This window comes from Pholcus phalangioides, unplaced genomic scaffold (assembly GCF_987345545.1).
Source record: "Pholcus phalangioides strain wild (caught in Gottingen) unplaced genomic scaffold, Ppha-v1.0 ptg000010l_1, whole genome shotgun sequence".
NCBI classification, from domain to species: domain Eukaryota; kingdom Metazoa; phylum Arthropoda; class Arachnida; order Araneae; family Pholcidae; genus Pholcus; species Pholcus phalangioides.
In genome coordinates, this window is record NW_028301603.1 from 18142350 (window position 1) to 18156599 (window position 14250).

At 41.4% G+C, this 14250-nt stretch overlaps 1 protein-coding gene across 1 annotated transcript in view; it reads right to left on the reverse strand.

Annotated features, from left to right (window-relative positions):
- Nucleotides 1-12376, reverse strand: part of LOC149081028 (nose resistant to fluoxetine protein 6-like) — a 30516-nt gene extending 18140 nt beyond the window's left edge. The window contains exons 1-3 of the mRNA XM_089238285.1: nucleotides 12025-12376; nucleotides 10968-11185; nucleotides 7671-7785 (exon numbers count right to left, since the gene is read on the reverse strand). Coding sequence (XP_089094411.1) covers nucleotides 7671-7785; nucleotides 10968-11185; nucleotides 12025-12376 — 685 coding nt within the window. The remainder of the gene's footprint in view (nucleotides 1-7670; nucleotides 7786-10967; nucleotides 11186-12024) is intronic.
- Between the last annotated feature and the right edge of the window lie 1874 nt (nucleotides 12377-14250).

Consider the following 14250-nt stretch of genomic DNA (forward strand, 5'->3'; position numbering starts at 1 on the left):
ACTACTATAGTTGCATTTTGCTAACAACTTTGAGAGAACATCGTGGAGTCTGTTCCCGAGGAAGTATGCTTTTTTGTAGCAGGTATTATATATGATAAAACATTCAATAAACACTTAGTAACTGATAAAAAAAATTTCGAAATTGCTGAATATAATTATAAATTTAGATTTTAGAAAACGTTTGTGATATCAGTTTGAGAGAAAACATTCCTAATTGCTAACTAACTCAAATTTCTTGTGTGCCGAGATAGCGCAATACACAATATTCCTCATTTATTTATTTTTTTTTATGAAATTCATACAGTGTGAGTGTCTTGCATTTCTTATTTAAAAACCGTGTTGAGTCGTGTAAAGTCGAGTTTCTTGTTCAAAAATTTGTTCCAAAATTTGGAGAGGGAGGCATCGATTTATATACGAATTTCGTGCATAAAAAACATAATCTGCGTCCACAATCAGATTAGGAAGTAGGTGGTCCTCAAGTGAGGAAGACTTTCGACTCACACAGACCAGTGCCGTCTTAAGGCATGGGCCCACCCAGGTGAGATCTGGTTGAAATTTTGCCTAATAGGGCCTCAGAAAAATCACTTGGCCCTAGCTCTTAAGAGACGGCCCTGACACAGGCGTATTACAGAGAGCATCGAAAAAAGTCCCTTTATCCTGGACTTATTCACGAACCATTGAACCTAGAAGCATACTTCCAATTAGAAAAAAATATCCAAATAACATGTAGACTTCAGATACGTCATTCATATTGCAAGGGTAACACCCTGTGTATATCGTTTGTGCATTCTGTAATATCATCTTGTATGCCAATTCTCCTCAAAAACACTGAATCATGGCTTAAAAAGGGCCCCAAAAATGCCTAAATAATAGGTCATCAAAATCCTCAAGATGCCCTTCAAACCAGCGATTGCATTTATAACTACATCGAAAGTGGATTTGAACGCGCGCGACCCACCTCTGTGACCTAAGTTCGGGGGTCGCGTCTCTCTCGATATCGAACACAATTGATTGTTGAATTATTGACAGCGGCTATTTAACACAAAAGCCACTGTAAAAGGCTTTTGCCAAAAGCAGGAGCGAATTTCTGCGAGCCACGAAAGCATTTAGTATAGGTAATATATATATCAAAATATACCATAACCATTCACTAACTGTTAAAAAATATCTGAAACTGCTGAGAAAATCTCAAATTTATGTTTCAAAAATCATTTATGATATCTGCGTATAATAATCTTCATGAAAACTTCGAGTTTTTAGTCACAAAAATTCGTTCCAAAATCTGTTGTTGTGGGGGGGGGGGGCGAGGTCAAATGAAATGTGGATTTGAACGACCCATCTGAGGAGCCTCCCTGGTATAAGTTTGGGGATCGCGAGTCTATAGTAATGTCGGAGTCTATGGTATCCTACTGTAGTTTTGTTCGCTTTTTAAAAAGTTTCCGTTGATATAATGGCGAATGATTGAAACGCGTCTTGCAATATATTCTATAATAAGCTGAGATTACTCGCAGCGGCTGCTCTACAGCAAGCGCGGGTCCAGAGGTAGGCGATGGGGGCGATCGCTTCTCCCGAGAACCGAACAATATGAGTGGAAAATTGTCTGTCCCGTGAAATACGGGATGATCCAATGCAGCTACACAATAAATCGCATTTCCGACACATCACCCTGGATCCGCCTGCCTTCGCTGTATTCACAGCTGAAGATGTCTACTTCCGCTCTATTCGAAGCTGAAGATATCTGCCTCCACTCTATCCACAGCCGAAGATGTCTGCCGTTTCGCTCAGGCACTGAGAGAGAGGTGGGAGCGTTAAGAACGCGCGCTTTTCCCAAGAGCCGAATAATATGGGAAAAATTTGTCTGCCCCGTAAAATACGGGACTATCCAACGAAATTACACAAAGCACCCCAAACGAGACATCGTCCTGGATCCACGCCTTGTCTACAGCAGCCACTATTATGATAAAACCACAGCAAAATGATCCCACCAAAAGTCGTTGCGAGAGCACTGATCTCTCGTCGTCTTCTAAGTGCCTTGACCGACGCCATAGCATACCTGAGGGACCTCCTCGGTGGAAGCTTGTGGCCGCCCGATGGGCTGACTTCACGGTCAAGGCAGAAATCACGGAGGATATGGTTTCGCAACCCGAAGTCGACCATTGTGTCGACCTTGTGACCAGTTGTATGATCTCAGCAGCCAATGAAACAATACCCAAAGTCTCCTCGAAACTTTCTAAATTTCCTAAACCTTGGTGGAATCACGAATGCAATCTTACAATTAAAGCTCAAAAGAAAGCATGGAGTAGGTTTCGGCGGTATCCTACCCATAAAAACAAGTTGGCATTTTTAAAAGCAAAGGCGATAGCGAGAAGAACCAGGCGCCAGGCTCAACCACGACCACCTAGTTATCTAGGTGGTCGTGGCTCAACGCGAGTCCTGGCAAAAGTTTACGACGGGAATCAACTCATCAACTTCATCCAAAATCATTTGGGACCGGATCCGAAAAATCAATGGTCATTATCAGTCTCATCCCATCACCATTTTAAATACCAATGGCACTATCATCAGCGATGTGAGGGATATTGCGGACACCATCGCCGCCCATTTCGCCGCTGTTTCCAGCGATGCGAACTATCCCCCATCGTTTCATCCCATTAAATCATCAGCCGAACGTACATCGTACACCTTCCGGCCTTTTACACCGGAGAGGTACAATTCATTGTTCACCCTTCATGAACTGACGACGGCCTTGCAGCGAAGTCCTGACTCAGCTGTAGGGCCCGATGCCATTCATTATTCCATGATTCGGCATCTCTCATCTGAATCACTCTCACATTTACTCATATTATTTAATCGGATCTGGGTCAGTCATTCATTTCCTGACACCTGGCGAGCATCCATAGTTCTTGCATTCCCGAAGCCTGGCAAAAATCCTCAACAACCGAACAGTTACAGACCTATTGCTTTGACCAGTTGTTTATGTAAGCTCATGGAACGCATGGTCAACTATCGCCTTATGCATTACCTTGAGGTTAACAATATTTTATCTAAACATCAAAGCGGCTTTAGACGGTTCAGGTCTACAACATGCAATCTGTTACTCCTTGAGACATCAATAAGACAAGCATTTGTGAAGAGGGAGCATATGCTAGCCATATTTTTTGACATAGAAAAGGCCTACGACCGTACTTGGAGGCACGGAATTCTTTCCGACCTCTATAATTGCGGCTTGCGGGGCAACATGCCCATTTTTATTAAGAACTTTCTCGCTCGACGCATCTTCCAGGTACGGATCGGAAGTACATTATCAGCTCCCCAAATCCAAGAACAAGGTGTACCTCAAGGTAGTATTTTAAGTGTTACACTGTTTATTTTAAGACTCAACGGTGTGTTGAACCAACTCCCGTTGTCTGTCAGTGGCGCACTTTACGTGGATGATCTGTTGATATCATATCAATCAGTGAATATGAGGACAGCCGAGAGACAATTACAAACCGCACTCAACAAGATGAGCAAGTGGGCACATAATAACGGCTTCTCATTCTCCGCTGACAAAACTGTCGCTATGCACTTTTGTCGGCGTCGAGACCTACGTGATGACCCACAATTGTTTCTAAACAATAGTCAAATACCAATAGTAGAAAATACAAAATTCCTCGGCATCACATTCGATAAAAAACTTACTTTCAAACCTCATATTGCACAATTGAGAGCTCGTTGCATGAAGACGATGAACCTCTTGAAGGTCATCTCGTCTACATCGTGGGGAGCAGACCGCAAGTCACTCATTAACTTGTATAAAGCTCTAATAAGATCAAAGCTCGACTACGGTTCCATTGTATACGGGTCAGCACCTCGGAGCTATCTGAGTGTGCTCGACCCAGTTCATCATCTTGCTCTCCGCATTTGTTCTGGAGCTTTCCGGACGACCCCTATGGAGAGTCTGTATGTTGAATGCAACGAGCCATCTATTACAACAAGACACCAACAGCTTTCTTTGAAATATTATATTAAAATGAAGTTTTTACCAGGTCATCCACTTCATAATGTCATTTTCAATCCGTCATTTCATAGACTTTTTACTGCTCGCCCTTCATGTGTTCCGTCTTACGGTCTTCGTATGAGGGCACTTGTGGAAGAACTACAATTAGACATCAGTCGTGTGGCCCCAGTTGCTTCGCAACTGGCACCATGGGAGCAGGCTCTACCAAATGTCTCTCTATCATTATCATCATACTCTAGAGCCACCACAGCAGATGTCATATATCGACAGATATTCTATAGGCACAGGGGTAGGTACAACAAGTACTTCCCCATATATACCGACGGCTCCAAGAGCCCTGGCCATGTCGGTTGTGCCTACATCTGCTGTGAGGAGACATCTTTCAAACTTCCCGACACATTCACTATATATTCAGCAGAACTGTACGCAATCCTTCAGGCATATACGACGCAAACGCCACCGACGATGCATCATCTATAGCGACTCTCTCAGTGCATTAGAAGCACTGAGTTCCTGTACGTTTCACACTCATCCATTCATTCATGCCATTTTTCATGAACTACATTACCTCACTCATCATGGTACCACAGTAAAATTTTACTGGGTACCAGGTCATGTAGGAATACCGGGCAACGAAAAAGCAGACAACGCAGCTCGAACAACAACTAACATTGATAATAGCCTTTTGATACCTGCCAGTGACCACTTCTCAATCCTCCGGGAAGTGATACATCGCCGCTGGCAGGAGCACTGGAACAATCAAATAAATAATAAACTTCATGCCATCAAGCCTACACTTGGCCTTTGGCGTTCGAGCTGCAGAACTAACCGAAAGGAGGAAGTTCTGCTTGCCCGGTTACGCATAGGACACAGTCGCCTCACACAATCATATTTGTTATTACGAGAGAGTCAACCATTGTCAAAGTCCATTGACCATTGCTCATGCTTTTACTTGTTCACATCATCGTCATCATTTTACGTCCGTTTTTGGTCAGAGTCATCTTTCACATTATGACATTTTAAATGGCAATAGCGATGCATCTCGCATTTTTAAATTCCTCAAGGCCATAGGTTTATATGACAAATTATATTTTTTACAATTTATGTCATTGTTTTACGTTTCATGTTCCTGTTCCTTTTTATATGTTTTAGTTTTTTGACATGACAAAAGGACATTTTTCTTATTTTTATGTCATGTTTTGGCGCAGTTTGGCCAAATTGGTCCTTGCGCCAATAAATTGAAAATCCAATCCAATCCAATCGAGGATTGAACTTCGATTACCTCCCTTTTGGAAATCCTATGAATTCAATTGTAATTTCTGAATGTTTACATACGACGGTTTGTACGGGTAGTATCCAAAAGGAATGAAATTCTACGATTCGAAAGTAAGATATGAAAAAATTATCAGTAAGAAGAGGAGGAAAATTTTTGCTGTGATTGTTGAACCCCAAAAATTGTTTCTTGAGAATCATAAAAATCTTTAATCGGGTTTTAAATCAAAAGAAAACTCAATTAGTAAAATTTTCACTTTCCGCCGCATATTTCACAACAATCTGATGAAAATTATTTTGAGATATCGATGGCTGTAACAAATAATTTTTGCTATTTTGGAAATCTTAAAATTTTTCGAGTTACGTTTCACCTCATTAAAAGAGTGAAAAAAAGACCGAAATTTTCAATCTCCGATATGTCAATGAATTTCCATAACGAATAACTAGACTGACCATACTTCTTTCATAAAAATGCGACAAATCGGAATCCATACGGGATACTGCCAATTATCGCAAAAAAAAAAAGACACTGTCAAATACAAGTGAAGGTACCAATTGCTGCCAAAAAGTTTAATGGCTTTGTCAAAAGCAAGTAAAGTTGGAACCAAAAAAGTTGTCAGTGGCAAGTAAAGTTGGAACCAAAAAAGTTGTCAAAGGCAAGTAAAGTTGGAACCAAAAAAGTTGTCAAAGGCAAGTAAAGTTGGAACCAAAAAAGTTGTCAAAGGCAAGTAAAGTTGGAACCAAAAAAGTTGTCAAAGGCAAGTAAAGTTGGAACCAAAAAAGTTGTCAAAGGCAAGTAAAGTTACAGCCAAGAAATTTGTCAAAGGCAAGTGAAGTTGCTATCTAATGCTAAAATTGCTGCAAAATTCGCCAATGTCGAGAAGTAGAGAGCTATGATAAGTCGCAATGGGTAAAAGTGAAATGTACCAAAAAAGTACATGTTTGACAAATATGTGAGATTCATATATTTATAAGACTAATTCAATATCATAGAGTCATAATTATCATAACATAATGTATAGTCCTGAAAATAATCTTCATTCCAAAAAATTAAATTTAGTCTAGTTAAAAAACGGGGCATTTGAAAACAAAATTAGGATGGCCAAAATTAGCTATAAAATTATGGGGGATGTCCCGTAAAATACGGTGATAAGATCACACGATATGCACAAGCTTGTGGCCCGCGAGAGGCAGAAATAAATACCTCATATCTGGCCTGAGGACTGAAAAGATTGTGCACCCTGACCTAAATCTATCTACTGAATCAAAATGAAAATGAAACGATGCAGTTTGTTCAAATCACTATCGAGTCGTGTTGCTGAATATATGGACGAATCTCTAGAGTTCTCGATATCAATCAGGCGCGAGTCCAGGACGGAAGGGGCGAATTGTGTGAGTTACTTTAATTGTTCTGTATTTTACGGGACAGACAAATTTTCCAGTATTATTAGGCGTTTGGGAGGGTCTGTCTTTCCCATCGTCCTTCTCTAGATCCACACCCAGGCATCTTCAGCTGCAAATGGAGTGGAGGCAGGCATCTTCAGCTACGAATGGAACGAAAGTAGATATCTTCAGCTACGAATGGAGCGAAAGTAGATATCTTCAGCTACGAATAAAGCGAAAGTAGATATCTTCATCTGTGAAGGCATGAATCTTCAGCTGCGAACTACCCGAGGCACATGTCTTCAGCTGCGAACGAAGCAGAGCCAGACATCTTCAGCTGCGAGTGAAGATGAGACAGATATCTTCAGCTTCGAATAGAGCAGAGACAGACAACTTCAGCTTCGAATAGAGCAGAGACAGACAACTTCAGCTTCGAGTGGAGCGAAGGCAGACATCTTCAGCTGCGAATGAAGCCGTGGCACATATCTTCAGCTGCAAGTGAGCCGAGGCAGGCATCCTCAGCTATGAATAGAGCGGAGATCCAGGGCGATGTGTCAGAGAGGAGACTTATTGTGTGAGTGCATCGGATCATCCTGTATTTTACGGGGCAGATAAATTTTGCCCTATATTATTTGGCTCTCGGGTGGCGCAAAAGTCCCCGCCCCCTCACCCCCTCCCTGGATTCGTGCTTTGAATCAACATGTTCCAATATATGAGCGGTATTTACCCCTCCCCCAAGAACAGAGCCTAAAATCGTGTTCAAATTTTTTTTACAACTATCACACCAGTCCGAGAACCAGCAGTTGAATAATGCTGGCCTAAAATTTGAATTCATTGCATTAGGTTGATGGAAATATTTCAGTAAGTCACTGGCGAATTTTTTTAATGTGTGTTACAATACATGTTGAATTTATGTCATGTTGATGGCTGCATGAATTCGCTGTAAATAGCCGATCAAACTACGAATTAGCAAGAAATTATTGTACTGTGAAATGATAGAGGGATGCCTATCTACCTTCAGCTCCAATGGCTTGCAGATCTTGCGCATGACACGTAGACGGTACGCAGACGCCAAATCTCATGGTCAGCTGATAGAAAGCGAAAATCGAAGAACGGATTTCGGACATGATCTGAAAATTGAAGAGGAAACATTTTAAATTGTTATGGAATCATCAAACGAATTTTTTAATAGTGATACTTAATGCTCTAAAATGATCAATGACGCAGATGTAACAACCCAGACTGCATAATGTATAAATATTGTTACGAACTATAGACGATGAATGGCGCAATTCTTTATCGCGGTCTTCTGTTGGCAACGGGTGTTGATACCGGTTCGGTTTGGCGGAAATACTTCTATTGGCGGAGAACTGGCGGAAACATTCTAGAAAGTCCCGCCCCTCCAGACAGTGGTCCAACACCCCCGTACGGTAGCGTCGCCAACTTGGAAACTATAAAATAGAATTTTGTAGAACATTCTTTTTCTCGAAGTTTCCACCGGGGTTATAAATAGTCTGGCGCTCACAAGATGGCAGGCTCAAGGAGGCTCGAATAGAGACAGACTCGATGGAAAGTCAGTCGCGATTGAACGTTGAGAGAAAGTTGTTAGCTCTCTGATCAGCTTCTAAATACGTGTAAATTGCTGTTCTGTAAATAAATGTGTGTTTGTCCGTCGAACCGCTTCTTGTTTTGCAATCTCGAAGTCTTGTGGAAAATTATCCGGAACAATATGAAATAAAATGTCTTGACTGACTGACTCACCATCACCGAGCTGAAACCGCTGGAGCTATAAATACGACACTTGGCTAATAGTTTCATTTTATGATTTAAGGACTCACTAAGAAGGGGGTTTTCAAAATTCAACCTTTAAGGGGGTCATGGAGGAAGGGGGTGTTCAGAGATTATATGTGGCAGTCATAGCTGAACCAAAACCACTGAAGCTATAAATATGAAATTTGGTCAGTATTATATTTTGCAATATAGAGGCTTACTAAGACGGAATTTCAAAAACTTCAACTCCCAAGGATGCTGTTATCAGAGGTTTAAATGTTATACCGGGAGAGAGGGTTGGAAGAAATCACTATGAGAAGTTTCCAGATTACCAAATCCATGTGACGGAAGCCGTGAGTTACAGCCAGTCAATGAATAAAAGAATGCACACTTTCACTTGTAAGTATCATCAGTCGAGGCTTAGGGGAATTAGAGCCGTGGTCCAAACGGACACGCTTCCCAACACTTCGTAACGAAGCCGTCTTCACATCATCTGAAGATGTCTATCGTAGATTTAGTTCAGCGTTTCTCAACCTATAGTCCGCGACGATGGCATAGGTGGTCCGCAGGCAGACTTAATCTATTTATTCATCCGTTGTAATTGATATTAGTAATATCCATATGGATTCAAATAAAATATTCTCCTTGAAATGCGTTCCAGTCATGCAAAACGCCCCGCACTGGAATGTCTCTTGCTTGTCCCTGGAAATGCACAGGTATACGTAACTATTGAAATGTATAAGAAGCTCACTTATCCCAAGAAGTATTCGTATGCTAGGAACCCCCTTTAAACATGCGTACGAAGTTTCAGAGAGCCTAGATATGTGTTCGACGTAGTGCTGAGCCCCTCCCCTCTTTTTTTTTTTCTTTTTTTTTTGCGTCGGAGGTTTACTTGCCCCTAGAAATGATTGGTCATTTATATGTAACATGTCATCATGCGTAACGATTGAAATGTGTAAGAAATTTTGTATCACAAGAAATACATCAGAAGCTGACCAATCCCCTAAAAATGAGAAGCAATCTTGCCGACTGCCGCCCCTAGAGAAGCCGACGAGGCTTGCGCACCCGCAGACATACGTAAGGGTACATACGATACGTGTGTATCTTTAGAGATACATAGGATATTTGCCTATCCCTAGAAATTCAGGGCATTGCTTACCCCCCCCCCCTCCCCCAAACATGTATTCGATGCATAAATACCTCTTGAAAAACTTTTAGAAGTACGCATATACCACGGAATGATACGTAGTAGACTTCTGTATTCCTAGAAATTCATAGGGAAGGTCGTAATCTTAGAAATGTGCGAAAGGAGTGCGTGCCTTTTGAAATGCATAGGAGGCTTTCATACCCCAAGAAATGTGGCGGATACTTGCTGGCCCACTACACATGAATATGCGACTTCCTTTCCCCCCTAGAAATACGTACGATACCTGCGTATTCCTATAAATGCGTAGAAAGCTTTAGGCCCTCTTGTTTACACTACTTTACCATAAAAACTTATTATTTTACGCATTTTTTTCTCCGCCATAACTGATTGTTTTTCGCTCACCCTGAAATTCCCATCACACACCTTTTAAGGGTACGTTTACCTCAGGTTAAGAAACCACTGATGTCAGCTAACTGCTTGCCGCAGTTTTCCTTTCACCACGACTATATCAGCCCGGAACTTTCGATCCACCATACGATGATACTACGTTCAAAAAGTTCGAGACTTCGTTACGAAAGAATGGAAACAGATAGAACCTGTTTATTTGATGTTTCCTTCGAAGAAACTATCCTGTGCACACAATTATACACTTTTGTTCTTGTTCATACAGAGATGGAAATGTGGGTTGCAAGATATTTTTTTATCATATCCTCCGTTGCCTTCGTCGCTGCACTTCTTCGGAACCTGAGAATCGTTTAAGCAAATTCTTTATCCGAGGAAACGGGGAAAAGTTACATGGAGCAAAATCAGGGAAATCAGTTGGTTGTGAAAGTATCGGAATATGATGTTTTGACTGGTAAATCTATCATCGGAAGAGACTCGTGAGTCCTTAAATGTCTGCATGGTTCTGTGAGGCGCAACTGACCAGATCCTTCGAAACCCAATCGTGAATGCTCCGTGATAACGCTCACAGGTTCCCTTCAATGTCAGATTATCTCTGTCAAAGCATCACATCCTGGCACTTACACAACCAGCTTATTCCCCCTGATCTTACCCCATGTAACTTTTTCCCTTTTCCTTGGAAAAAGAATTTGCTTAAGTGGCAATGATTCTCAGGTTCCGAAGAAGTGCAGTTCGCAGCGACGAAGGCACTGGAAGATGTGACAAAAAAGAAAGGTTTGTAATCCGCATTTACATCTTTGTACGAACAAAAAAAATTCATAATTGCATGGGGTAGTTACTTCAAAGGAAAACCAAATAAACAGGTTCTGTCAGTAGTCATTACTCCATAATAAAACGAGTCTCGGAGCTTTTTGAACGTAGTAGTAGAACCAATAAAATATAAGAACATTCAATGCAATATAGTATAAAATATGGAAAAAAAACATGGCTTACAGAATCATCAAACTTGGAAGATCGTTTCAAAGCTAAGGACAAGTTATTAGGTTTCGGACCCAGGGTGGGTACGGTTTCAACGGAGCAGTACTGGCCACGGAAGTCGTCATCCCCACGTTTATTCCTGACTACAATTTTGACGCATTGATCAAATGCTCCGATTTCGGTTACGGTTCCTCCGAATATTCCAGCGGGTAATTTGGCAGTGGCGTCGAACACTACACGGAGAGAGAAAAAAACACACAGTTTTATTATCTGAATATAAATTTCATTTACAGGGAGTAAATGCAGTATGACCCCCCCCCCAGAACTCCACCGCCAAAAGACAAGAGTGTGACAGCACACGCCAAAACAAACAAGTTTTGCAATGAAACCTAGGGTCGCAAATGATTTTTATTCTCAGCGCATGGAATTTGAGCCAGTGGTGCCCAAAAAGGGAATGAGAGGGGAAAATATTTTCCCCACACATATGGCACACATAATAACGTCAGAAGCAAAAAAGATACTTTTTTTTTTCCTCCGTACTTGTGTGTTGACTGATTGGGGTGAAGGTTAGATAATAAGTTTTACAAAGCTAGGATTGCTTCAAAATTAGCGAAGAGACTGATGGTTGGCGTCAAAATTTACATTCGGCTTCTTCTCCGTTGATGATTCGTTATTTTATTTTTCTTACCAAGTTCTGTTTTTTAGAAACATAAGAACACCTTGGCGACAAACCTTCAAGTGACACGCTGCATATTGTGGTAACCATTACTGAATATAAGAAATACAAATTATCCTACCCATTTTTATGGGAAAAATAAGTGAACTTGCCACCCCGAACCAGGCCTGTTGATGGGAGGGAATTCTCTGTCACTAATCATGATGTGAGGAAGGTTGCCATAATTTGGTGACATCTGAAGTGGAATAACGCTCGTGTCTTCCAAATAAGTGGGTTGCTACCCTGGGGTTCCATCAGAAAACCTGTTTGTCTTGTTGTTTACTATCACCCCCCCCCCTCTCATTTAGACAGTGGAATTCTCGGACACCCCACCCTGTGTATTAAATGCAAACTTACTTCTCATAGCCCATACTCTAATCTTCTTCAAAGCCATGGCATACTTCAATAGGCTGGTCATGCAACTGGATGATATGTTAACCCTTTCAAGGAGCCTATACGTTGACGGCAGAAGTCGCTTCACTGTCATAGTCGTGAAATTCCTGAGAAATCTTTCCATGTGTTTGAGATTAGGGCGGACCGGGTCATCAGTCAATGTAGTAGTGACATCCATCTCTCCCAACGTTGCTGTTTCTTCGGTACTGGCGCTGGTGCTCAAGACACTGGGAGTCATTTGCCGTCGGCATCTTGTATCGGTGACTAGAGTCAGAAACCCAAGGAGGAGGAGAAGCAAATATCTCCTGTACGCCATTTAGGCTTGTCAACCTGCTGAGAGAAAAACGAAACGTTTATCAATAAATCCATATGACAATCTTATAACCTAAGGGGAACGACCTATAGGCGGATACAGAGAAGAGCGATCACCACCCCTCTCCGTTTAGTTAAAAATTTGTCTTATTGGCATAGGTGGGAGGGCTGAAGGATGAGGGGCTGGGTGGTGTCGGGTGCTTTATTATGCATGTATAAATTATACACATGCACGACAATAAAGCACATTTGAAAAAAAAAAACCACTACAAATAGCAAAAAATATACAACAGCAATAGAAGAAAAAGTTACAAACAGCAAATAAGGTTTCGAGTCCAAGGCTTTGTAGCTCTAGTGAGGATCTTCTCTTTTGTTTACCGTGGCCAGGCCAGGTCTACTCTTCTCGGCTTGGTGAGCCCTTCGTGTCACTGTGGCCAGTCCAGGTGCTGGGTCACATCTCCCCTTCTATCAGGACAATAGCAACAAGTGTAAATGAGAGCAGACGGGTTTCTATCCCTGAGAGATACGGTGATTCACCTTATTTTTTAATTAACTTTTAGGTGGCCAGTGATAAAAGAAGGTCGGTTTCACAATGAGTTTAAAAATTCATTTTTTACTATTAATATGTACGCTAATGTGGGAAAATTATATTTCCAAGTACGTATTCCTCAATCAGCGTAGCCATTGTGCAATATGGCTTTGTTTTGTGTCCGGATAAGCCAACGTTGAAGCGTCATCTACCGATCAAATGCGTAAAAATATATACAATTTATGGATGAAAAAAAATGAAGTAATTTTTATTTTCAAAAATCACGTAAAATTCAAACCAAGGATGAAAAATAATATATTAAAAAAATTAATGTACAGTGGTTAGTACATATTGGTTAATGTCCGATTCGAGTATTCGAGTGTCATAAATCTTAATTTACATGAAGTGAAAAGGGACGTGGAGTCAAAATCTTTAACGAATGTCCAATTTACAATAGCTGAATTGGGCTGTGAATGGGAGTCGGATGGTGTATGTCATTTCCATCACGTGTTATAGTTGGGACGAGCCTAGATATTTTGTAAAATTTATTTCTTAATGAACACTTTCCCCTACACCCCCTTACTTTGCACCTGATGAAAATCGGAAGTATTAAAGAAGATATATGACATTCTACAGAGAATTTAGTGATTCCTACTACGCTGCAGAAAGTGTGAATCGAAAATGCTCGAATGATTTTTTTCACTCGATAAACACAGTCAATGGCACAAAAAGGCGTCACTTAAGCTTCGTACACGCAAGGGGTGTGCCAACGTGTAAGAGCGCGACGAAGGCCCTTCACCGTCCTTGATAGACAAGGGCGTAATTAACACTTTGTGGTCCAGATGGTGTTGTGTTGTGTTTTTTTTTTTTTTTTGGCACTTCGGCGGTACAATTCGTACTCCCCTGCAATGAGGAAGCCTCTTGGATGTTACTCCCTTTGCAGTTTTTGTATATCTTATTAGTTCTGCTATGAAGCCAGATTGACGGGGGGGGGGGGTTTCCTATTATCGTGAGGGGCCGTTGAACAGTGAAGTACCGCTGTTTCCTGACGTGAACCATCGTCGAGTCCACATGGGCATTAGGAACGCAAAAGGTTAAGTTCTCGGCCAGCCGGGGCAAGAGCGCATTTCGACACTCCTGTGTTAGTTTGAACGATCGATTAAAGAGTGAATTTGGTGCCAACTTTGATCCGCGGTCACTTCCTTGTTGCAGCCGCCGCGTTGATAACTGCCGAGCTCGTTCCATTATTGCGGTTTTTCAACAAGAAAGCCTTATATCATGATTCCTTTATGAGCCACGATAATCTCGCACAATGTAAACGATAGGTTCTCAAAATGTATAAATACCAT